The sequence below is a fragment of the Cheilinus undulatus genome, linkage group 4, assembly GCF_018320785.1.
Source record: "Cheilinus undulatus linkage group 4, ASM1832078v1, whole genome shotgun sequence".
Classification (NCBI taxonomy): domain Eukaryota; kingdom Metazoa; phylum Chordata; class Actinopteri; order Labriformes; family Labridae; genus Cheilinus; species Cheilinus undulatus.
This window is the reverse complement of record NC_054868.1, coordinates 24,811,201-24,836,696: the sequence shown is the minus strand read 5'-3', so window position 1 is coordinate 24,836,696 and position 25,496 is coordinate 24,811,201. Positions and strand designations below refer to the sequence as shown.

Sequence of the window (25,496 nt, the reverse complement as noted above, 5' to 3'; positions counted from 1 at the left end):
TGCAGATGTTCGACACAGCAGAAACTCCAAAAGCTAAAAATAATCTGTGACCTTCATAACAAGTGCAACGTTACAAATGTAAACATCTGCAAAAAAGAAAAAAACTGCTTGTGACGGATGATTTCTGCAGTGCATAAAAATTGGAGCAGGAAGCAACTAGAAAAGCACTCGGAGAGCGCAGACCTCTGCCATTAGCCCAACAGAGAAGAATCCTTTAAAAAATTCCCGGATCCAGACGGTGATCCGTATCACTCCCAAAATCTAATCAGTTCTTCCTTATGACATTTCTGACATTTCCTGAAATTTCATCAAAATCTGTCCATAACTTCTTGAGGTATGTTGTTAACAAACTAACAAACAAACCCTGCCGACCACATAACCTCCTTGGCGAAGGTAATAATACAATTTTTGTGTTTATTTAGAATGTGAATGAAGTGAATGAAAGATATCATAAGGCATGTCCCAATCCCGAGTCGGATCGGGCCGATACTAAGCATCTTTAATTGATCGGGGATCGGCAATTTGATCCGGTCAGCTCAGCCAATCATTTACGTCATTTGCCGTAAATGGAGCATAATTTACGACAGGCCCTAAAGGCGCCAGTAACAACAAAATTAGCTTTCATGTGTTAAAAATGTCAGCGGTGTGGAAAAACTTCAAACTTGAGAGCGAAAACAGTCCAACGACCTTTTGCAGCATCTGTAACAAGACCGTTTCACGAGGTGGTAGCAGCAGAGATGTGTTTAACACTACAAATTTGATCCATCATCTCTGATCAAAACATGCAGTGGAATACGGGCACTTTACAAGAGCAACAGGCAGCTTCACCGAAGATACACACTGGACTTTAAGAGGTAAGACAAGTACCCTCGAGGGAGCAAAAGGCAACAAAAAGAAAAAGTGGTAGAATTCATCACTCTGGACAATCAGCCCAACTCTGTGGTTGAGAATTTGGACCCCTGCTATGCCTTGCCGTCTCTACATTACATTACTGACACTGCTTTACCTGAGCTGTACAACAAAATACGTGATAGCATACTAGAGGAAAAGCAACTTCACTGCCGTTAGCTTCACTACAGACATTTGGAGCTCAGATGTTTGCCCCATGTCACTGCTGAGTCTCTGAGAAATAAGTGAGGGGAGGGGGAGTGATGTAGCAGCTCTAGTTGTGCTTTAGAAATTGGACTGAAATTACAAGAGTGCCTAGTATTTGGGTTTTATTCCAGTGTTAATTAGGGGTGAGTATTGGCAAGAACCTCACGATACAATACGCATCACGATACTTGAGTCACGATACGATAGTATCACGATATATCACGATATCATGAAATTGTGATATATCGCGATATTCTACACAGTTAACTAAGAAAAATATAGAAATGATGTATATGTAAATCACACAATACATTGGTGGTGCTCCCGCTATATTTCACGGCAGCAAGACGACATTTCCTTTCTCTAACTCGCTGTTTGTGCTCCCTGTTTTAACTTTGAAGCCAAAATGCTTCCAAACATCTGCTTTGAATTGTGCAGGTGTTGTGATTTTGTCAGCCATGTTTGCTTCTTTCACCTATGCACTCTGACTGCTTCTACAGGAAATGCAGCGGCAACATCTACTGCAGTGGGGGTGCGGAAGTCATATTTTACTAACAATGACATCGGTATCGATAAGAGTTGAAGTATCGATATTGTATTGGATGTCAAAGTATTGCGATATATTGCCGTATCGATATTTTTTCACAGCTGTAGTGTTAATGTTTGGTTTACATCTCAGATTAAGCTGCTACATTTTAAAAAATATTGTTGCTTTGAATCTGTATGATTCATATGTTTTTGATCCTATTCAAGTTAAAGTGTTTACACCACTTTAAAGTGTAGTTTGGATGTTTTTAATTCATTTTTGAGTTCGTTTTTTTGTTGTGACTAATAGAGTCAAGTTAACTTCCAAGTGGAATTATATTATTTAAAATTCATTTACTGAATTCATATGTTATCGTGACTATTGACTTTGTTACACCACCTATAAGTGAATCTGAGGTTATGTGAGTTCCCTTTTTTGACTGCTCAGGTCATTTAGCTGACCACTTTAAGTTGATTTTGATTGTCTGATTGAATACTAAACAATGCACTAAGTGAATATGTACATTTATTTTTTTGACAATTAAAGTGAAAGAGAGCTATTACATCATTCTGAGCAAAAATGTGATTTTATTGTTTTTATTTTATTTTATTTTTTTACTGAGTTAAATGGTATAAGTTTGAGATATCTAGTAGTAACAATTGAAAATGTAATCTAGGTAATTATGAGTATCGCATCGGGACTCAGTATCGGCAGATATTCAATATAAAAAAATCGGATCGGGATCGGAGGCCAAAAATGCTGATCGGGACAACCCTAGATAGAATTCAATAAGATAATTCCAACAATCCTAATTCTACAACCCAAAAGTACATCTGTAAGTCTCATATCAAAATATAGGTTAAAAAAAACAAAACAAAAAAAACAGTGTTCGAATGAACTTTCACACCACTCCAAATGAACCGGACTAGGAAAAGGGCCAGGGTTCATTTAAAGTGGATCAAACAGCTCTGGTGTGAACACGGCCTTAAAATCAGGTTTAAAGAAGTCAAGGACTCAAATCAGGTCAAAGAGCAATGACTCGACCGTTTCACAAAGAGTGGGACTGTATTTTGAGTTATGAACACAGCTATTAGTAGGGCCCTATGAGATCTGTTTTATTTTTTTGCCAAATTATGTTTTATCCGTTTTCATTTTTTTGAATTCCATTTTTTTAACCTTTCCAATAATCTTACCATAAAAAGAGTGTCCTGTTTATGTATATAAACAAAATGTTCACTAATTAAATAAAAATAACCTCAAATTTATTGAAAAAAGGCCACAGTTGGCCCAGGAGCCATTGTTTGGATACAAAATAATCATAACCACCATGACCCGGCCCGGATAAGTGGAAGACCATGGATGGTTGGATTGTAACACCACCCCTTGAAACAATAACTTTGTGAATATTGCTTTATGCATGGATGTTCTTGGTGTAACAAGAATGAAATACATCTAAACTGCTTAACCTTTGTTGTTTGGACTCTCCATCTAGGATGCATCTTTGCGTTGTTTTAACATTGGCATCAGTACCAGCCTTGCAAACATCAGCCACTGGCAAATAATGTGGCATGAACAGATACAGTTGAAACCAGAAGTTTACATACACTATATAAAAAGGCACATAAACTTTTTTTTCTCACCGTCTAACATTAAATCAGATTAAACCTTTCCTGTTTTTGGTCAATTAGGATTACCAAAATTATTTCTATTTGCTAAATGCCAGAATAACGAGAAAATGATTTTTTTAGACAATTTTTTATTATTTTCTTGAGAGTCAGAAGTTTACATACACCAAGATTACCATGCCTTTAAACAATTTGGGAAAGCCCAGATGATGGTGTCATGTCTTTGGAAGCCTCTGATAGGTTTATTGACAACATTTGAGTTAATTAGAGGCACACCTGTGGCTGTATTTTAAGGCACACCTGAAACACACTGCTTCTTTGTGTAACATCATGGGAAAATCAAAAGAAATCAGCCAAGATATCAGGAAGAGAATTGTGGACTTGCACAAGTCTGGTTCATCCTTGGGTGCAATTTCCAGATGCCTGAATGCGCCACGTTCATCTGTTCAAACAATTATACGCAAGTATAAACACCATGGGAATGTCCAGCCATCATACTGCTCAGGAAGGAGACGGGTTCTGTGTCCCAGAGATGAACGTGCTTTGGTCTGAAAAGTGCATCTCAACCCAAGAACAAAAGCAAAAGACCTTGTGAAGATGCTGGCTGAAGCTGGTAAGAGTGTGTCATTATCAACAGTCAAACGAGTCCTGTACCGACATGGGCTGAAAGGCCACTCTCCCAGGAAGAAGCCATTACTCCAAAAGAAACATAAAAAAGCCAGATTACAGTTTGCAAATGCACACAGGGACAAAGACCTTAATTTTTGGAGACATGTTCTGTGGTCTGACGAATCTAAAATTGAACTTTTTGGCCATAATGACCATCGTTACATTTGGAGAAAAAAGGGGGAAGCTTGCAAGCCTGACAACACCATCCCAACTGTGAAACATGGGGGTGGCAGCATCATGTTGTGGGGTTGTTTTGCTGCAGGAGGGACTGGTGCACTTCACAAAATAGATGGCATCATGAGGAAAGAACATTATGTGGAAATACTGAAGCAACATCTCAAGACATCAGCCAGGAAGTCAAAGCTTGGATGCAAATGGGTTTTCCAAATGGACAATGACCCTAAGCATACTGCCAAACTGGTTACAAAGTGGCTTAAGGATAACAAAGTCAATGTTTTGGAGTGGCCATCACAAAGCCCTGATCTGAATCCCATTGAAAATTTATGGGCAGAGCTGAAAAGGCATGTGCGAGCAAGGCGGCCTACAAACTTGGCTCAGTTACACCAGTTCTGCCAGGAGGAATGGGCCAAAATTCCTGTAAATTATTGTGAGAAGCTTGTGGAAGCATATCCAAAACGTTTGACCCAAGTCATATAGTTTAAAGGCAATGCTACCAAATACTAATGAAATGTATGTAAACTTCTGACTCCTTAAGAAAATAATAAAAAATTGTCTAAAAAAATGATCTCTCTCATTATTCTGGCATTTAGCAAATAGAAATAATTTTGGTAATCCTAATTGACCAAAAACAGGAAAAGTTTAATCTAATTTAATGTTAGACGGTGAGAAAAAAAAAAGTTTATGTGCCTTTTTATATAGTGTATGTAAAGTTCTGGTTTCAACTGTAGCTTGGCTTGTTTGTGTGCATGTGCGTGTGTGTGTGTGTGCGTGTGTGTACTTGACAGACACCTGCTGTAAACCATAACTTAGACCAGTAATACTCAACCCACGGCTCGCGAGCCGCATGTGGCTCTTTAGTGACCAGTTGCGGCTCTTTTAAGGCTTACTTGGAAAAAAAAAAAAAAAAGAAAACCTTTATCTAAAAACATTTATGAAGGTAAACACTGTCATCATTTTAGATTCATGGTAAATCCCATCAATAAATCTGCTTCCCACACAAAGAAGACAGGCTTTAACTTCCAAATTCAAATCATAATTATTTTAAATCCATATATCATTACTGTCGGAGTGCTCGACAGAGGAGTGTGTGTAAGAGAAGAGCGCACACACGCAGACAGATGCACCTTTTCCATTTTGCACACATGGACTATGAAGGAGGTTATTTAATCTATTAACAATCTTGTAGCCAGTGGGCTCTCTCACTGACCTCAACATCGTAGATTAATGAAAGTGCTTCGGTCTCTGTGCTGACAGCGCACTGAGAGGCTGCTGCTGCCTGCAGGTGTCTCAGCACACAGGTCGGCATGCAGAGGTAATTGCACAGTGAGCCTGTTTCATGTTGTTCTAATCATGTCTGCATACTGATGCCAAAATTGTTGTTTTATTTCCCGTTTTTTTCATAACAGGTTCAAATTTATGCGAAATTTCGATGTGTCCAAGGTGACTGATGATTCAAAACACTTTCTGCTGCTTCAACCTCGCTTGCACTCCACCGAAACCTCATTTTAAACACCAAAGTTTGCTCATTTATCATGTGGATATCAACCATGAAAATATTACAGAGAGATGGGTGAATGATGATTCAGATCAGCGCCTGTTGCTTTATTCTCTCTTGCCCCCCCCCCCCCCAAAACCTCACTTTAACACCATAGTTTCCATGATATCAGTCATGGAAATCTAACAGATAAATGCATACATTTGTAACCTACTCACAGGTCATAACAGAGACAGAATTAAAAAGTAGTTCTCCATCTCTCCAACCTGTCTCAGCGCTATAACGCATGAGTGTGTGCTGTATGAAGCTCTGTGTCAGGATGGATCCAGCAGGATTTTAAAGGAGTGACGGACAAAAAAAAGTCCAGCGCAACCTCTGCATTGAGGTCTGCTGTCTTATGTTCAAATTGAAGCCTCCCATTTCCTCGTTTTAACTTTTTCTCCAGCAACATCCCACCGATGCACCGATGCAATTACGCCGATGCACGTCATCAACGAGCATAACTCACACGGATCACACGTGAAGATAACGTCATATCTAACATCTAGTGAAAGTTTTTCAAACGTGGGTGTTTTATTTGATCTTTAATGTACTAATGATCATAAATAATGTCAAAAGAGCAGAAATATAAAACCAAAGCTCCAAAATGAGGAAGGGTGAAATGATGTGTCTGAAGAGCTGCAGGTGTGAGGCAGGGCTGTTTTAGTCATTTGGAGGCCCAGGGCAAAGACCAATATGAGGCCTCTCCCCCTTTAACTAAAGAATGAAAAATGAGCAGAAAAAAATTAGAAAGAATCTCTGTTATGTTAATAAAGCCACAGAACTCCAGTTAATTCCCCAATGTGAGATATAAATACCCAAATAGCCAACCATCATTCATCATTTTCTTTGAAAACCATCTCAGAACTCAAACTCAGCTCATTCTAATGTCTTAAAAAATCTTTAGGCCAGGTGAACTTTCATAACCCTGGTGTTAGGCCAAAGACTGGTATCTCCAAAATGACCACTTTTCAGGGAATGAAAAGTTTATAATTGATAAAATTATATAAATATGATTTATAAAAACAAATTAAAATCATGAAAAATTGAGATACAAGGTTTTAGCCTGATGTCAGTGATATATAAAATAAATATATGGTCATTATCATGGACATATTGGTTCTTCTGACTCTACAAAGACATTTGCATCCCATTTAACCACATAATTATCCACAAATCCACAGTTTTATTTCATTTCAACTACAGATTAACCGATCTAATATCTACCTTACATTTCGGGTTGGGATTGTGGCTCTCGCTAAAACTTTTTCTAGACAATGTGGCTCTTTGGTAGAATAAGGTTGAGTACCACTGACTTAAGACTCTTCAAAGCACTGGTGGGCAGGCCTTAGCAGCACCCTCATGTCAGAGATTACACTAATGGCTCTTGGCCTAACTTGAGCACCTGCAGACACCTCTAGAGCAGACAGCTCAGAGGGCGCATCGACAATCACACCATGATCTGAGGGAGTAAACAACCCATAACTTGGGTATAATGAAACGTATGAAATAGAGGGATTGTTCTTTGCATTAATCTCAGAGCATTTAAAGAAACGTTCCAACTTCATCATTTCTGAGACTTTAGCATGTGCAGCATTGAGGTTTAACTCAGATCAATATGGTTATTTGAAAGGCTAAGTCTCCAGATTGAGTCTGATAGAATAAATGGCTTAGGTGCTAAGTTAATTAGTATGTGTGGACTAAATAAATAGAAACAGCTAATGTGATCACAGCTTGCTAAGTGAGGAAATGCTGCAGAAAAATCCTGAAGGCAACTCTAACCAGATATTCCTCAGTTTAATTATTTATAAGCTATATGTAGTGAAAATATACTAGTAGAGGTAAAGGCTACAGGCCAGGGCACAAGCTTAACTAGCACATTTCTGTTTTTGCTTCTTTTACAAAACAGGGTTTCTGCTACATGTAATTGATCGTGGCGCCAAAATAAAAGCTGCAATGCCTTCAGAATTATGATCCTTTTTTTCAGATTTTAAAAATATAAATTATACTGTATGAATGGATCCATAAAAACATATAGTCTTTATCTGCACACATTTACGTACCATAATAAGTGAAATTGTAATCATGAAATGTGACACTACTCTGCAAGCAACTTAATGTTGAAAAAAACGAACGCCGGTGTTTGAACTTCCTGTCCGTCGTCACACACGGACGGCTGATAAACTTTACTTTCACTTAGTTTAGCACTTCCCTGATTATAATCCAATGATTAGCGGTAAACTTAAGTAGATATATTCATCATCAACCATGTCTCATGATGGAGATGAGACACTAGCGATCTAAAAATAGCTTGTTGTCGTAAAAACTCTGTAAAAACTTAAGTTCTGTTTCTGTTACGATACGAGACTGGATAAAAATGATAGTGATGGACAGTCAGGCGTTCATCTAATCCAAGATATTTGCCCCACTTTGTGTTCTAAATGCCCGCTAAAAAAGAGAGGAAGGAAAAGCGTGAGCAGCAGTCAGAGGTTGAGAGGAGCGGTTGGGTGGGTGGGTGTGTGTGGGGGTGTGTGTGTGTGTGTATGTGTAACAGAGAGGAAAGATAGTCTGTGAGTGCGGGTCAGTCTGACAACAAGCATTAACGAACTAACGTTAGCTTGCTGAACACGTGAGTGATAAATGTTTGTCAGTTAGCATAATATCAATAACTTTAAGAGGCTGAGGCTTACCTGTGGTTCCTCTGGGATAAAATAATTGCAAGAGGATGTAATAAAAGCAGAATCCCACAATAAGAGTATTTCAATCAAATCATATCCGCAGGCTGCTGTCATTACTATGATCTTAAAGTGTTAATGTGTTTATGTATGTTAGTAAGGAGGGAGGCAAAGTAAAAGCATAAAAAAAATGTATCATTTTCATTTTTTGCAATATTTATGGTTATTGTGTGTGCTCATTCTGTGGCATGTTGACATTATTTAATTTAACAGAACTAAAAAAAATGTTTTGTTTTAGTTTTAAGAATATAGACATTTAAATTCTAACATTATTTTGGCAGCTTTGGAATATCCATGTTCAATTTTAATTTTAAAACATTGAGTTTTAAGTTGTGATAATGTTACTTCGATATTTTCTGGGGGTTTGGGGGAGGGGAGGTTGTGGTGTCTAGGCAAAGCCTTCCCCCACAATTTCAAAAAACCCTGGAAGAAACCCTGCAAAAAGATATATTGTGTTTTTCAAGAAAAAAAAAAACTTTTCTGTGTTGAATAAAAACCTCAAGTTCATGTAAATCCAATGGCATTAAGGCAACAATATTTCCAACTTTAAAAAGCTGAATCATGTCTCCAAGACTCAATAATGCTGAGAAACAATATCAGCCCTGGATCTTAAAAGCATTCAGCAAGACAATCTCTTTCCAAGTGCTTTGTAATCTTACAGCTGAAGTGCTTCTGAAAAGCTGAAGGTCTGGACGTGATTGATAAACAGTTTCTGTGAGCAGCATTTGGGAAATAAAGGAAACCTGTGAGCTGAAGGGACTAAAGCTACATCAGGAGGCTGCCTTTTAAGGACAAAGATGTTTCTCCTCTTTAGGTCACTGAGGTTGAGATCACACTGCTGTGGTTGTATAAATTAGGGCAGGGGGCAGGGCCAGGCTGACAGATGAGAGTCACCCTCCGGTCAGAGCATCCAGCACCTGCAGTGGTCTCCATCCCACCCTCAGTGCTCAGACGGCAGGCCAAAGAGATTGATGACTGGTTGATGACATCATGCCTCTCCATGCTTACATTACAGGACAGAGGATGAACTCACAAAAAGTGCATCATCCTCCTGCTAATACAGCTGCTAAAATAAATCACCAGTCTAACTCAGCTGGAGCTGCTTCTTTTTTTATTTTTAACTATCAAGGTGCAAAATCCCTTATTTGCACGATCTACAAGTTTGCAAACTTTTTTTGAGGATCTCAAGAGGGGTCCTAAATGGTCTGCTGAGAGTCAAACAGTGAAGAAGAAATCACACACACCGCAGTCAGCAGAAGCAGATCTAATCCCGTTGTTGTAATTGTGGCAGTTATTATTATTCTATTTTATTACTGTACTGAATTATTAATGAGCCGCTCCCTATGAGGCTACCTGTGGTTTGGGGGTAGGTGGTGACATCTACAAGGTCCAGGCATCTATAGTTATTAAAAAATGTTTTTTGAAATAATCTATTTCCATACATTTATTTACATGCATGCTGCTTGAGTTTATCTTAGTGTGAAGCTATTTCTCTTGGTTCAGCAGCAGGCAGATGTGAGTGTGTTACTAACATCATCACTCTGCGTCTGTCTAAAATTGTGGCTGTCTCTCAAGGCAACACAACAATTTACCGAAGCCTCAGTATCTGAAATTCAAAATTCAGTTGCAGATGTAAAACCAGTAATAATGTTTAATAATCTTGATCTCAATATCAATCAAAAGTAATATTGATTATGATTTTTGCCATAATGGAGCAGCTTCTCCAACAGGTGTCCTCCTCTGTCAGTAAAATCTCTTCTCTGAGTCAGCAGTTAGGTGTACCACATGACAGCATGAAAGTAAAACAACACAACACATACATGCTGGCTCCTGGTTCATGACAGATGTTTTCCAATAGGCCGATGTCCGTCAGCAGGGCCGATGTCAGCAGATACTGATATCAAGCCAATGCATCTGTGCATCCCTTAATAAACTATTACTGTGACACTGGACTTTCAGGCAGCCACACAGAATGTATTTAACATAAATAACAGCATCTAATGGTGGCTGTATCCAGGAAACTGCAGCTTCAGGACTACACTGTAAAGCTGCTGACTCAGGGGCTTGGAACAGGCGGAGGCTGAGTTCATGCAGCGGCACACCTGAAGAATTTAAACTCAGAGAGCAGAAGGTGGGCCCTCACGGTTTCAAGGACTAAAAGGTGCCCCATTATAATAACAGACATCTGTTACCAATCAGTCTGCCTGTCTCATTACCTCCTTTACTGTCCAGATTTCTACTCACTTTAGTTTCATTTCATTAATTTCATTTCCCCTCATGGTTTGAAGATCCAGGTGATAGTTTTAATTGACATTCAGGTCTTGCTTTCCAATTTGCCTCCCCACATTTTTTCTACCTACTTCGCAGTTCTTCCCCCTACTTCCACAGTTTCTCTCTCTTGTCTCTCTCTCTCTCTGCAGTACAGTCCGCAGCAGAACTCAGACCTGCTTCCTTGTCATTATTGCTGCACAACCTCTTCCACCAGCTCCACCCTCTCAATCACAAAGGTTACCACTACCAAAGAGGAAGGTCTGCATCTCTGTACCAGAAGTTAACCTACAATGATTAGAGTTGCAGCAATGCATGAATTGATTTTTGAGTTACAAACTTAAAAGGGGTGTACACTGCTCAATTCTGGGCGCAATCCCCCCTTTCCAGCCAAAGCCAGCAAAGATCCAATTATCTGATGTTTCTACAGATTATCTTGCCAGTAGTGTGTGGTGTGAACAGAATGATCTTACCCTCCTTGATCTGGAGTCTAACATTCTCAAAATCAATTCAAAAAATATTTCAGTGTGTGCCAGTCTCCAGGTGCAACGCAGATCTTAATGACCTCTTTGTGCCCCACTGCTAAGTACTTCACTCCCTGCAGTGCAGTTCTGTCCTTGGATGAAAATACAGTATCAAGGTTGTCCTGCAGCATCAGAGCTCTCTGAGGCAGACAGTAAGGAAAGGTGTAAAGTCAAAGTCACACGTCTACTTTTTAGTGTTCAAAGAAAAGAAAGCAAGTTTTCATGTGCATATAAGCAGTAAATGTAATGTAAAAAAAATGTGAGAAAAAAATAGTCTCACTAAGAATAAACTGGAAAATAAACCTCAGCATCAGAATAACCAGTGAGAATTCACAAAGTTTGCATGGCAGCAAAAGTACAGAGTATCCCTCACTACACAGGCTGCATATTACACACACTTCCTCTTACTAGCTGTGGAGGCATAAAGCACAAACTTGAACCGTTATTGTTTTATCTCTTAAAGAGGGGGTATTATGACATTTTTCAAGGCTTTACACCATCTTTCTGATACCCACATAGTAGCTTTACATGGTTTACAGCTCAAAAAACTCCTCATGTTTCTCACATTGGCGTCCTGAAAAACCCTTATTTTAACCTCCGTCTGAAACGCTCCGTTTTCGCTGCTGTCTCTTTAACAACCCCCCGCTCCACGGACCTGCTTTCCTCCAATTGGCTGATTTTCCGGAGGCTGGCCAGCAGCAGGACTCAATATTTTGTGCCTGCACCCTGTAATGTGGCTCATGTTGTTATGCTAGTAGTTGTAAACTTTGAATGAACCGGTCCGACTGAGTAAAATATGGCGAATTTTGATATACATCCGTATATGTTAGACACATTACTAGTAATGGTTACCAGTAGTAACCATTACTGTTTCCTTCTATTAAAACAGAGAACAGGCTCAGGTGCACTCAGTTCACCTGTATGAAGGATAAGTTGTAGGGACATCTTGTAGTGAACAAAGCTGAAAAGTTTTACAACAACCTCTAATCATACTCAAGATACAATAAAAACAGTGTCAATACAATACAGAGTAAGAACAACACATTTGACATGCTCGCCAAGACAACAAGAAAATCATCTTGTTTGCTCGTTGAGGCTTTTGCAAACATGAAAGTAAGTCCACCATGTTTCTCACTGTTTATCCAGAAACCAGAAATCCAACCACAAACAGATCAAACAAGAACTTCTGTGTTTAAGCCTGGACTGTGATGCAGATCTGTCTCTTCCTCTTAAGACAGTGATTGAAATTTCTTAGGGTGAGGGACATAATATATATGATATATTTATGCAGTTACCTATCACTTCTAATCGGCTGCTCGCCAGTGCAGGAGTCTAACTGAGATAGTTTGACAGTGAAAAGAGCAAAGTCTGAGAGGTATTGCAAGCAATGTCAGTAGCAGTTTTGAAGCTGGATAGATTTATGAGTGTATGAAGTTATACATTCGTATCACAGAGCGCAAACAGGGCGAACAGGTAGCGCCAGAATCTATTTGTGGCCGACCGCCACAAATAGATGTATGGGAAACACTGCAACTGTAAAATTTGGCCATATATATACTAATAAATTAGGAGTTTTAGGCCGAACCAACAGACCCGTATAAATTGAGATCTTTTTTTTTATTCCTTCTCATTCTTTGAACTTTAAAGTGTGTTTGAAGAAAAAAAATGGTTGTTTCTTTTTCATCTTTAAACCTAAAACTGAATGAATCTATAAATATCGGCATAACGGATAATGGCAAAAATCCAATATCGTGCATCCCTAGTTATGGAATATGCTATGATAAGCTTCTTCCCTTGATTGAGCCACAAACAGCAGCTCACAAGATAACAAACACCTTTCATCCTCTGTGCGTAAAGAGGAGGACAAGTGTGTGCCAGCGTTAAGCTTATGGCTGATTTAACCTCTCATTATTATGAAATTATAATGCCAAATTATTATCCACTGAATTAATTTACCTATGATTCTATTTCATGTAGTCAAGAAGTGAAATTCTGGTTTTGATCGCTGATGTTTGAATGGAATATTGTTTATTAATCTTGTGGCGTTTTCACTTCCAGCTCTCATCAGATGGTTAAAATTGCTCTCGTCATGGTAAAACATTGTTTTAACTGAACATTTAATCCTGCTCTGGACACAGGCGGTCCTGTGACATGAGAGCTTGTTTGGTGCAGAACTGAAAGTCATCAAAAAAAGTGAAGAGAGATGGCATGGTTCATGGCACATACAGGAATGCCAGGGGGATTCAGATTGTATACAGACAAGCAGAGGAACGATTGTAGGGGCTCTATGAGTTTAAAAGTCGGGTTTCATTCAGCAGAAGTGCTTGGAACTCTGATCAGGCTCCCGATTATATGCTTTGATGAGAGATAACTCTCCACTATGAACCTCTCTCTTTCTCTCTTCACTGGTCTCTGTATAGTTAACATAGCCTACTGATCCCAGGTCAGGTGACATATCGTAGCCTAAACAACAATTCTTAGTGTATACTGAGTCATCAAAACATAAATTCATCATCAGTGGATGCGCTACATGATGACGTCAGTGATGTATCTGTGCTCAGGCCTGGATGTGTTGGAAGCAGTGTGGGTGCAGGTCAAAGGAAGGCTGGAGAGGGGGTCAGGTGGCTTTAGCTCGATACGAGTGCAGATTGCCTAGTGTGAGTGCGCCTTAAAACAGTAAGAATGTTTTTGACACTTATGAGATGAATGAGATACACAGACGTTTGACCCCTGTCTATGGGTGTTTAAAGTAAACTTGGGCCCAACTTAACAAAATCAGTGTGAGCTCTAGTAATGTTTAAAATCATCATTTTCACAATGCAACACGATGTGGAATTGGATGATTCTGTGTCGATGCTCAGGAAGCTCATAACCAGTGCAGACTGATGCTGCTTGTGAATTTTGAGCCACCTGGAATTCTGGCTGACTTTTAGGCAGAGCATGTGTCGTAGGGACAGCTGCTCCTTAATAGTTGGATGGTTTTCTGACATGTTTCATATTTTGGTCACACGACTGCCCACACCCACAATAAGAGCAGAACCACGAGCGGAATCCCCAACTTGGGGGCATTTTGTGGTGTGTGGTTTGTTCAAAGTGACTTATTCCCGCACAAAGACAATTGGAGGTGCTCTGGCTCAAGATCGTAAATATAAAACTTATTTATGTTTATGATCAGAAATCCTTTGGTGGGAGGAAACATTGAAAACAGCCAAGCAGGCATGAGCATGTACTGTAGAACAGTGTTTTTCAACCTTTTTTAGGCATGGCACATTTTTAGATTAAGAAAAAGTCCCACGGCACACTGCAAGCCAAAAATGCTACAAAGTGACACATTACAAGTTCAGCTTCCAAGTAGCTAGCTTTTAGAGCTCTCTCATACACGTTTGGAGTTGTTGTCATTTAAGCTGCCTGTTTCTCAGTTTGTTCCTGCAGGTGAACAAAATGGTCGGTGTTCTTGTTTTGAAATGACGGTTGTTTCGTTTGGAGATGGCATTTAAGCTTACTTGGGACCGTGGCACTGTTAGACAGCTTTTCCCACATATCAAGTATAACAGAGTCAGTACAGTCAGATCTCTGGTTAAAGTAAATCCAAATGAAAGCTAACTTTTGCTGTACTGCCTCAAAGTCACCGTTTGTGGCTTCTTTTGACCAACGCTGACACTTAGCATCTCATCTAGGTTAGAATTTTGACCATGACCCTGGTCAGAGTCTTCAGAGTCTTCTTTTTCAAATATTTATCCATTGCTGACACACTTCTCATCACTGCCACATTTATCATGCATCTCTAATTCTGTTGTCTTAAATTAATAAGGTAATTACTGAGCCCCCTACTGCCAACAACTGACATGGAGGAGTATTACTCCTACCAGCCACCACATTGCTAGCACAGGTGCTGAGCAATTATGTGCAGTGACTAAATAATAGATTTTTTTAACCTATTGAGTGAAATTGGATAATTTCCCACGACACATCTGGCGACCTCTCAGGGCACAGTAGTGTGCCACAGCACAGTGGTTGAAAATCACTGCTGTAGAATATACCACAGACAAAAAGAAAGGGAGGGAGCCGCCGTGAAATTGCTATTGCTAATGGATGTAGCAGGTAGCTAACAGAAAGCCACATAAGCTTGTTTACTCAAAAGTTGCTTCTGACCATACTAGATGTAGAGTTTTGAGAGTGAAGACTCGTTATCGGTGAAGACAATCTGTTAGCGTGTGGTTAGCTGTGTTGATCATCTTGTTTCACACCACACACACTATACAAACAAAAACAGTTAAATCTATCTACATGTGTAGGGACTCTCATGTTGAGAAATTTAGTTAAGATTTTAAAGTCTACTCGTGTGGCAGGCTTTAAACTGTCATGACAACAGCAAGAATGCCTTTTTGATGTGCCTTCCCCTTCTATCATGAAAATTAAGAAAGAGCAGAAGATTTTTACGATCGAAAACAAGGCCTATCAGTGAACTTCAAACTGACAGCCATGATGTGCTGTTAGGGTTTATCATTGTTCCAAGCAGTTTGAGCCGTGCAAACCAGACAATAGATCAGACTTCACCCTCCATCCGAGACTTTTTAAAGGAAACTTAACTGACATCCGTCATAGTCTGTACCAATTTTACCTGTACAGTGGGAGCGCATACATCATACGTGATAGGTGTTCGGTAGAAAAGTTTCAATTGTACAGTGTGAGCTGGCATTCCACCGTGACTATCATAGAGTCGGCTTGCAATCAGTCAGTGTCACCAAGCTTAAGAGTAAATGAAGCTAGTCTGAGAGTCAAACAAGCTGGTGACAGGTAATAGGAGCTACTCTGAGAGTCAATATGAGCAGGTCTTACAGTCTCTATGAGTAAGTCTGAGAATCAATACAAGCAGGTCTGAGGGCCAATAGTTACTCTGAGACCTAACAGTCTTACACAACAATGACAGTATTCTGAGCAGATAAAAATGTTAAAAATATGCTCTAGAAGATGTCAAAATCACAGAATTTGTCAAAGGTAAACCATGTTTGCTTTAACTTTGGGCCTACAAAGCTCACCCTATAGGACAACATCTTAAAACTAAGCTTACATATGGTTTACATCGTCACTTTATCACAGGTTTTCCATTAGGCAATCTGCTAAGGGGCTAATATTTTGCTAGCTCTGACGTCAAATTTCCACATGGTGCGTATTCGCAGTGTTACATCTATGTCGCAGTTTTGCTTAGCCCAATGGGAAGTTTTTGTGGGTAATTAACAGGCTTTGTTTAAAGAAACTACAGTAGCTACCAAAACCAATTATGTTGATGAGCAGTAGCTGATTATACTGCAATTACTGCAAAAAAGAATAGAGGAGACATTGTAAGAGATTGAAAGTACAGTCACTGAATCAGCTGAGGCAGAGAATGAAGACTGTCTTGTACTTCCACTTGGAGAAAAATGGATGAGGAAATGCATATCTGATATTTTCGCATTAATTAGCTGTACATCCGTCTGCAGCCAGAGAGTGAATTGTTATCAGAAGTCCAAACAGTCCATGTAGTGTGTTGTATTTTAAAAATTACTGCTCTGTGCGCTCTTGTGTCCGACTTTCTGCTTGGGTTGATTCTGTCCACTAAGACTTCATACTTTGGCTGCTGGCTTTGCTAAAGAGAGACTTGGCGAGTTTCTTGGAGTTAAGTGAAATAGCCCTTCTAGCACTTGGTGGAGACAGATCATGGCATGTGCTTTGGAAACCCAAAGACTGAATTTGGATCCTGGAGGGTTTGACTGGCTGGAGAGTGTGCGCCACAAACGTAACACTGTGGAAATGTTGCAAAACTCAAATTCAGTAATTTATTTATACTGAAAAAAAGGTTTAAGATCATTATGTGTGTATGCTGTCATTCATTTCAGCATTATTTAAGTACTGAAAAGAAACTAATTATTATGAGAAGTGCCAGTGTAGGTACATCTGCATGTCAAGGGATGCCACAGAATAACTGTAGTTCAACAATTTGCTTCACTAAATCAGAAATAATATTTGTATTGGCCTTTAAGTGAATGTCTCACCACATTAAACGGACCATCTCTTTGGGGAGTTTCTGTGAGATGTAGTGAGGTCCCTGCATTTTAGAAGTCTGCAAGAAGCAGATAAACTTTCTTGTCGGCCACTGCTGGCCTTTATCAGCTCCTTAGAAAAACGTAGCATGGCTCTATGGTCTAACATGCTTACACCTTTTCCTGTTTTTGCCCTATCTTTTTGTGAGACTATGAAATGTAATTAGATTAGGTGAAATGTTATGAGCAAGTTTACCTCTGCTCCATTTAAACACACAATTAGCAAACAGCAAAGACATATAAGACTTTGATTGTCAAGGCTGCTGTTGTGCTCTAAACCAATGGTTCTCAACTGATCTAGTATCAGGACCCACTACCCTGTCCTTATTGACAAATTGCAGCCCAAATTTTCTACATTTAAAACCATAACCAAGTGTTTTTTGTTTTTCATGAAAAATGGGGATGTCTGGACTTGAGATGGAGAAAAATGTGTTTAAAAACAAAGAAATGAGGACATTTCCTTCAAAAATAAAAGCATACTAAGACTTTTTGCCACATATTTTTTTCTTGGCAAAAATCTGTGACCCACTGAAAATGGCTCCGTGACCCACTTTTTGGTCCCGTCTCACCACTTGAGAACCACTGCTCTTAACCATCCATTGCTGTGAAAATGCTGCTTTTATTCTGCACACTTATCAGAAACCCTGACGATGAAGCAAAATTTTAGGACTCAGTTTTTCCTCTATTGATTGCTCCTGGTTGGAAATATTTAAAGTTTAAAGCAGACTAAAGAATAAATATAAAACCTTTTCTGGAAGTATCATCATGGAGACCTTCAGCTTCACACACTGCAGGAAGTCGACATGAATTATTGATTACAATCTTCACCATGCTCTCAGGATATATGCGACTAAGACGGAGTCTGCTGAGACGGGACATGTGGAGCACGCTGATAAGCAAACTAGAAACAACGTTGTTGTACGATGCTCATACATACCTACAACAGGAATACAATCCCTACAGGACCACAGGGGCAAACACCAGATCCTTTAGTAAAAATGACCAGTAATGACACAGCAGTATCTGTCCGCTTGGTGTGTAAACATTGCTGTCATTGTTTACCTGAGCCTTTGTTGTGGCAGAGGTTGAATGACACTCAGACCAGAACTTTACTCATTTAACCCAAAACACAAAGCAAGGAAACACGGGGCCTGACAAAAGGCCTTCTTCTGATCTCATCCTGTGGCTCTAAAACAAGCTTTATGAGCTTTTTCCAGACCAGTCCTCCAGTAGACCCTCTGACCCATTTCCACAAAGGATATGGGAGATCTAGAGAAGCTCTGAGAATACACACAAAAACAGATTATGTAAGTTCCACACAAGCTACCACACAATTTGGGTCTTTGGTTGAAGAAAAAAAAAAAAACAGGTGAATTTAAATTTGATGTTCAAAGAACATCTCAAAACTATGTCATCATGCCAAACTAGTGACACCAAAAAAAGTTAGTTTAGGACCAGAATGTAGAGCTAAATCAGAGGACGACTTCATTTCATCTGCATAGATTTAATCAATTCTAATCTTACAGGGCAAATTGTGTATATGAAACATATGGAGTCCTTCACCATTGTAGCATGCAATTCATCACCATGATCACCCACAATTACCTCTAATAGTATCTGCAATCTAAACACCTTAGCTTTTAGGTAGAATCGAGCATTTTTAACTCAAACAAAGGCCTTAAAGGCATCCCAATGGAACTACAATTACAACAACAAAAATGGGTAAAAATTGTATGTTTGTCAACAGAAAATTAATCTATGTTTAGTTTGGTAATTATTATGAATGATTTGTCTGTATTAACTGATTTTTAAACTGTGACACAGATCAACTAAAAGTTGGAAAATATTGATTTCTGCTTTGACACCAGGGCAACAAAAATATAAGCACAATAAATGCAGGAATACTTATTTGTGCAATTCAGAAAGTCATGTATCTTTCTTGTGGCAGCTTTTGATTGAAATATTATTGTAGACCTTACATCTTTAAAGCTTGAATACCTGTCAATATTATGATCATTACAACAGCAGATACTTTATGACTTAAAAACATATGGTAGGGGCACAGATGGCCTAATGGTTATGACATGCCCCGTGTACATGGGTGGCCCGGGTTCATGGGGCATGCTTCTGGCTCCTTTCCCGCATGCAACCCCCCCCCAACACCACTCTCTATCCCTATTTCCAAGTCTATCCACTGTCCTACTCTATGAATAAAGGCACAAAATGCCCTTTCTAAAGGGACAACAGGGTATGCGAAAGTATCCTAGAGTAAGATTTTTCAGTCTTAAAGAGGCAAACCTGCCAAAACAGTCCAGGTTCCAGGTTACAAAATTTAACTAGCTGATTTTTTAGGCTTGTATCACAGCAAAATAAATATCTTAGGGTCTTACACAGTTGTATGTACAAAAACCAACAAACTGAAGGCAACATTTCAGGATTTTTATGGACCGAGAAGAAGCAAAGAAAATAAGAGACGGATAATCAATATTTTTAATTAGCCACAGCCCTGAAAAAAAAATTGTTACAAAATTGGGATTGACTGCTGCATGAGGATTAGGAAAACAGCTAATAATTCAAAATAACTTATTTTGTGTGAGCAGCAGAACCAAAACTTTAACAACCAATTTTTATACAACAGATAAGAGTGAACCACTAAGTGCTTTTGTTAATCAAACTTGGAACTTTGGAAAATGTCAAATCAAGTACCATAATGGTTGGAGTTTTAATTTCTGTTGATCAATTAATTGTCTGACTTTCTAATTTTAATGTTGATAAATATTTACCAGTGGTTTAGCAGGCCTTCATGTTTAAATTGATTTGGTAGCACAGGCTAACGCTGAGGGAGGCTGTATAATTCTTCTAATATATGAGTGCAGCAGTGGCACGCATACAGGTCAGACTAGTAACATATACGATGAGGAAAAAGGCAAATGATTACAGTTGTTCTATAATAAACATGTTTTATTGATATCTGGCCCCAGGCCAAGTCACACCCAGCTGAGGAAGAGCTAATCAATGAGTCTACAGTTCCTAGCAGGAACCTGCACCTGCCAAAAGCTGTTTCTACAAACAGGAGGCTCCTACGTGCCCAGACATTGACTATAGCTTATTTTTTGTTGATTACATAAATGCAGACAGGTGAAACAAGTGTGTTTATCCCGCCAGCAAAGGCTGAGTGACATGAGGCTTTGAGCTAAACTGCTAGCTAGCATGTGTGCCTGGATGCTAGCCAGTTAGCGAGCTAGGCTGTACGTTTTAGGCAGATGGATTAGATGAACATGATCCCGGACTGGCTAGCAAGTCGACTTATCTCTTACAGATACACAACAGTAAGTTAAAAACAAAGCAGACCTCATGACAGGCTACAAGGACAGCTATATGGCAGTGTAAACAGTCCACATTGTAGACGGCGTGTAGTACCTTTGTCTCCCTGATGTCCTGCTTCCCTCCTTCAGGGTACCACTGGACGCGGACAAATCCCCTACCGAGAGGCCGACTCGGGGTGTCCACAGCGCTCTCAGTGTCCGAACCACACTGGACCCGTCCTCCTCCTCCACCTCCCCCGCCAGCACCTCCTCCTCCTCCTCCACCGCCGCCACCGCCTCTCCCTCCGCCATCGTCGAGGTCCGAGTCTGAGTTGAAATCCTCCTCGCCATGGATCATCCGTACGAGGCCAAACCGAACTGAACCGCGATACCGCCCGGATACTAGGTCGTGGGAGAAGAGCAGCCGCTGGGAGCCGTCCGCCGTGGGAGACATAGCCATGGATGGTGGCTCTGAGCCCGGGCTGGCTGCGGGAGAGAGGCTCGGGGATGCTGCTGCTTCAGCTAGGTCCGTTGTGTCCGCCGCATCCGATGCTACGGGCTCCGCCATCGCTGCTGTTGTCAGGGAGTGATGCTGGAGCGCGAGGATGACGGTGGAAAGAAAAAACTGTAACCTGGAAGCAGCGAGGCGCACGTGTTTACGTCGCTACGGAGTGCGGCGTAACTAGCGCAGTGTGGGCGCGTCATCACGCAGTACCCTCTCTTACCACTGAGCGGCAGTGTGAGCCACAACCTGTTCAGCTCTCTTTACTAGAAGAGCAAATGAATAAGCAGAAAACAAGGTCAATAAAACAACACTGTGTTTTTATTGTGAGGAACGACGTATTGAATGTTTAATTGTTTCTTAATGGATATACACCACACCCAAATACGTTTATTTCTTTTGTTACTCTAAATATTATTTGGCTTTTTCTTATACTGCATCTTCTTAAACCTAAACACAAACAGTGTAGAATACATTACTGCATTATAGAGTTTCAAAAGAGATATTTTGGACAATTAAAAATATTCTCTATAGAGAAAAGTGTATTGTCATTTGGCAAATATTCTCCTTTTAATGTTATTTCAGTAGTGTATCATATCACACTGCAGCACAAAAATGAAGTAAAGTGAATTTACATTGATAAATCTGTCCAGGGCTTTGTTGCTCCTTAAGAAAGAAAGAAAAAAAAAAGTCAAACAGAGCACTCAAGCCAGAGCCAGAGTCAATGCTTGAATTATGAATTATGCATGAATTAAAGAGAGACTGTGGGAGACAGGAACAAAAAAATGGTATGCAAGTTTTACACAGTATTTGGGAGGATGCAATGCACAGCTATACCATAAGGCATTTAAAGACAAGTTAAGACATTTTTTATTTCAGCACATGTAGTCTTGATGTTATTTTTCACCAGCTTTCTCAAAGAGGGTTTTGACACAGTTGGAGCCAGTATTTTATCCTTAATCAATAGTTCTCACACTGTGGTCCAACCTCTTCTAAGAAACCTAACCTTGATCCTTCTGATTGAAATCATTTTTTACTTCTTTCAAAACTTCCATTTTTTAGGGCCTCCCTACACTGGTTTCCTGTACGTTTTAGAATTGTTATAAGATTTAAATCATCACTTTTAAAGCACTCAAGGGTCTGACTCAAAGCTACTTAACAGAACTTTTAACCCCCTATGAGCCAGGCTCAGATCTTTGGGTGGGGGGCCTCCTGGTCGTTCTAAAGTTGAGACTTAAAACTACAGGTGATGGGAGATAAAGCACGCAGAATCAGTCACCCTCTTTAAATCACTTCTAAAAACTCGTCTTTGTAGACATGCTTTTATGTGATGTCATCTGCTTATACACATGTGGACAAAATTGTTGGTACCCCTCTGTTAATGAAAGAAAAACCCACAATGGTCACAGAAATAACTTGAACCTGACAAAAGTGATGATAAATAAAAATTCAATGAAAGTTAACCAATGAAAATCAAACGATTTCTGTAACTTTCAATGAGATTTCTGCACCTCTCAGCAGGTATTTTGGCCCACTCCTCATGAGCAAACTGCTCCAGTTGTCTCAGGTTTGACGGGTGCCTTCCCCAGACAGCATGTTTCAGCTCCTTCCACAGATATTCAATAGGATTTAGATCAGGGCTCACAGACGGCCACTTCAGAATAGTCCAATCTTTTGCTCTCAGCCATTCTTGGGTGTTTTTAGCTGTGTGTTTTGGGTCATTATCCTGTTGCAAGACCCATGACCTGCGACTGAGACCAAGCTTTCTGACACTGGGCAGCACATTTCTCTCTAGAATACCTTGGTAGTCTTGAGATTTCATTGTACCCTGCACAGATTCAAGACACCCTGTGCCAGATGCAGCAAAGCAGCCCCAGAACATAACAGAGCCTCCTCCATGTTTCACAGTAGGGACAGTGTTCTTTTCTTGGTATGCTTCATTTTTGCGTCTGTGAACATAGAGCTCATGTGCCTTGCCAAAAAGTTCCAGTTTTGTCTCGTCTGTCCATAGGACATTCTCCCAGAAACTTTGTGGCTTGTCAACATGCAGTTTGACAAATTCCAGTCTTGCTTTTTTATGATTTGTTTTCAACAGTGGTGTCCTCCTTGGTCGTCTCCCATGAAGTCGACTTAGGCTCGAACAACGACGAATATACCTTGACCTTGGAGTTCACCTTTAATGTCTTTGGAGGTTGTTCTGGGCTCTTTTGTTACCATTCGTATTATCCATCTCTTTGATTTGTCATCAATTTTCCTCCTGCAGCCACGTCCAGGGAGGTTGGCTACAGTCCCGTGGATCTTAAATTTCAGAATAATATGTGCAACTGTAGTCACAGGAACATCATGCTGCTTGGAGATGGTCTTATAGCCTTTACCTTTAACATGCTTGTCTATAATTTTCTTTCTAATCACCTGAGACAACTCTCTCCTTCGCTTCCTCTGGTCCATGTTTAGTGTGGTACACACCATATCACCAAACAGCACAGTGACTACTTGTCCTTTAATAGGCCGACTGACTGATTACAAGTTTGTGGACACCTGTGATGCTAATTAGAGGACACACCTTGGTTGAACATGTCCCTATGGTCACATTATTTTCAATCTTTTCTAGGGGTACCATCATTTTTGTCCAGGCCTGTTTCATGAGTTTGTTTTTAAAAATAATTCTGTTGAACCACAATTCAAAAGCAATGTCTGATTTTCACTGGTTACTTTTCATTGAATTTTTATTTATTATCACTTTTGTCAGATTCAAGTTATTTCTGTGACCATTGTGGGTTTTTCTTTCATTAACAGAGGGGTACCAACAATTTCGTCCACGTGTGTAGCCCTTTACTAACTTTTGCTCCCAATCTAATCTTTTAATTTTGTTCTTACTGTGTATTTTTTCTCATTTCTCTTATTCAATTTTAGTGGTTTTATCCTCCACCCATTTTTAAAATTGTTTTTAGCCCCTTTAAACAGTCTTTTACAACCATTATTAATCTTCTTATCATTATTATTTCACCATTTCTTATTGGCCTCTATCCCGTTTGAGAGTTTTTAGACTTTCTTATTGTTTTATTTTCTCTAAATGTCTTTAGTTATGTCCTTAAATCTTTGGTCCTTAGGTCTCTAAGTCTTCATTTATGTAGTTGTGTTTTTGTGTTGATTCAGGGTTCTTATGATCTTGTTCTTGGATTCATATGGTGTGTTCAGGAGCCATTTTAGGTTCTTGGTTAATTTTCTTGGGTTCTTCTGTTGCTTGGGTTTTGGTTATTGCCGTTGTGTTTTTATGCTTTTTTTCTCATGTTTGCCATTGCTCATTTCCAAAAGCACTTTGTAGACCCCTGTTTTTGAAAGTGCAAACAAAGTTTTAGAAATAGAACCGTGTAATTGATCTACGTGTGGTTTGTGCCTGAACCAAACCTAGAAAATAAAACTGTTCATGAGACACTGACGAACACCAAATATTCCTCTCACATTAAAACGTTAAAAATGGACAACCAGGAATGCTTACTGCAATTTAAGCCCTGTGTTTATCGGGGATTGAGATTATTCTCAGCCTTGTGACCACTCTAAGCAGTTCACCTTCTCTTGGTGTCAGTTTGACTTGATAAAACAGCTCAACTGCTCTCTAATCCCACCTTAAACAGTCTATGAAGCTGTGCTGCTGTCTCTGGCATGGTGGAATTATTTTGCAGAGGACAACATCTATCAATAAATTCAAGAGTTTGAATTCTTGACATAACTTCTTTAACTCTGAAGAGGTGACAAACAAACACTCACATCCTTTAAGCCTCTTACAGATCTGGAAAATAACGTGAAAGAGAGTGAACTCGACTCAAATGGACAATGGAAAATCTCACTCAGAGAAATCACATGAAGAGTGATAAGTCGAGTGCTTAAGATGGCCCATTTCGGCAACAGCAGAGAGAAATCATTCATAATAACAATTCTAATTCGCATTGATTCATTGGTTAACCAAGTGGAAAAACTCCCAACGTAACTAAGCATGTTTACACCGATATGATCCTTTCAGTAAGCCCGGTGAGTCACTTTACTGGAAGTTAACACATTGATTACTCGATATCAGTTTGATGCTATTTAGATGAGAGAAAGCGAACACATGACCAGCCAAATCCAAATCTGCTGCGTGTCTGACGGTGGCATGACGAGGATAATTCTCAACATCCCCCCTGACCCTAGTAAATATGTTTATTGTTCAATTTTCTTACGGGGAGTGGAGGGTTTGGTCATCCAGCTCACTCCAGGATTAGAGCCAGCCTCCTCCGCGCGGAGGATATAAATACAGACCGCGCGCCACTCTCAGTTCAGACTTTACGCGCGGACCTGTGACGCACAAATCTCTGCCTGCTGCTATAGGAAAGACTTGAGGATAGTTTCAGGCCTCCCCTCCCCGATTTTTTTTTTTTTTTGCTTTTCTTAAACAAATTTTTGGAAAATTCAGAAC

General features: G+C 39.7%; 1 protein-coding gene across 3 annotated transcripts in view; it reads right to left on the bottom strand.

Annotated features, from left to right (window-relative positions):
* Positions 1 to 21,346, bottom strand: part of ube2o (ubiquitin-conjugating enzyme E2O) — a 56,469-nt gene extending 35,123 nt beyond the window's left edge. For 2 of the 3 annotated variants that reach the window (XM_041784651.1, XM_041784652.1), the window contains exon 1: positions 20,657 to 21,346. In XM_041784651.1, coding sequence (XP_041640585.1) covers positions 20,657 to 21,109 — 453 coding nt within the window. In that variant the 5' untranslated portion in view covers positions 21,110 to 21,346. The remainder of the gene's footprint in view (positions 1 to 20,656) is intronic. The other variant, XM_041784653.1, reaches the window with a different exon arrangement.
* Positions 21,347 to 25,496: the final 4,150 nt, after the last annotated feature.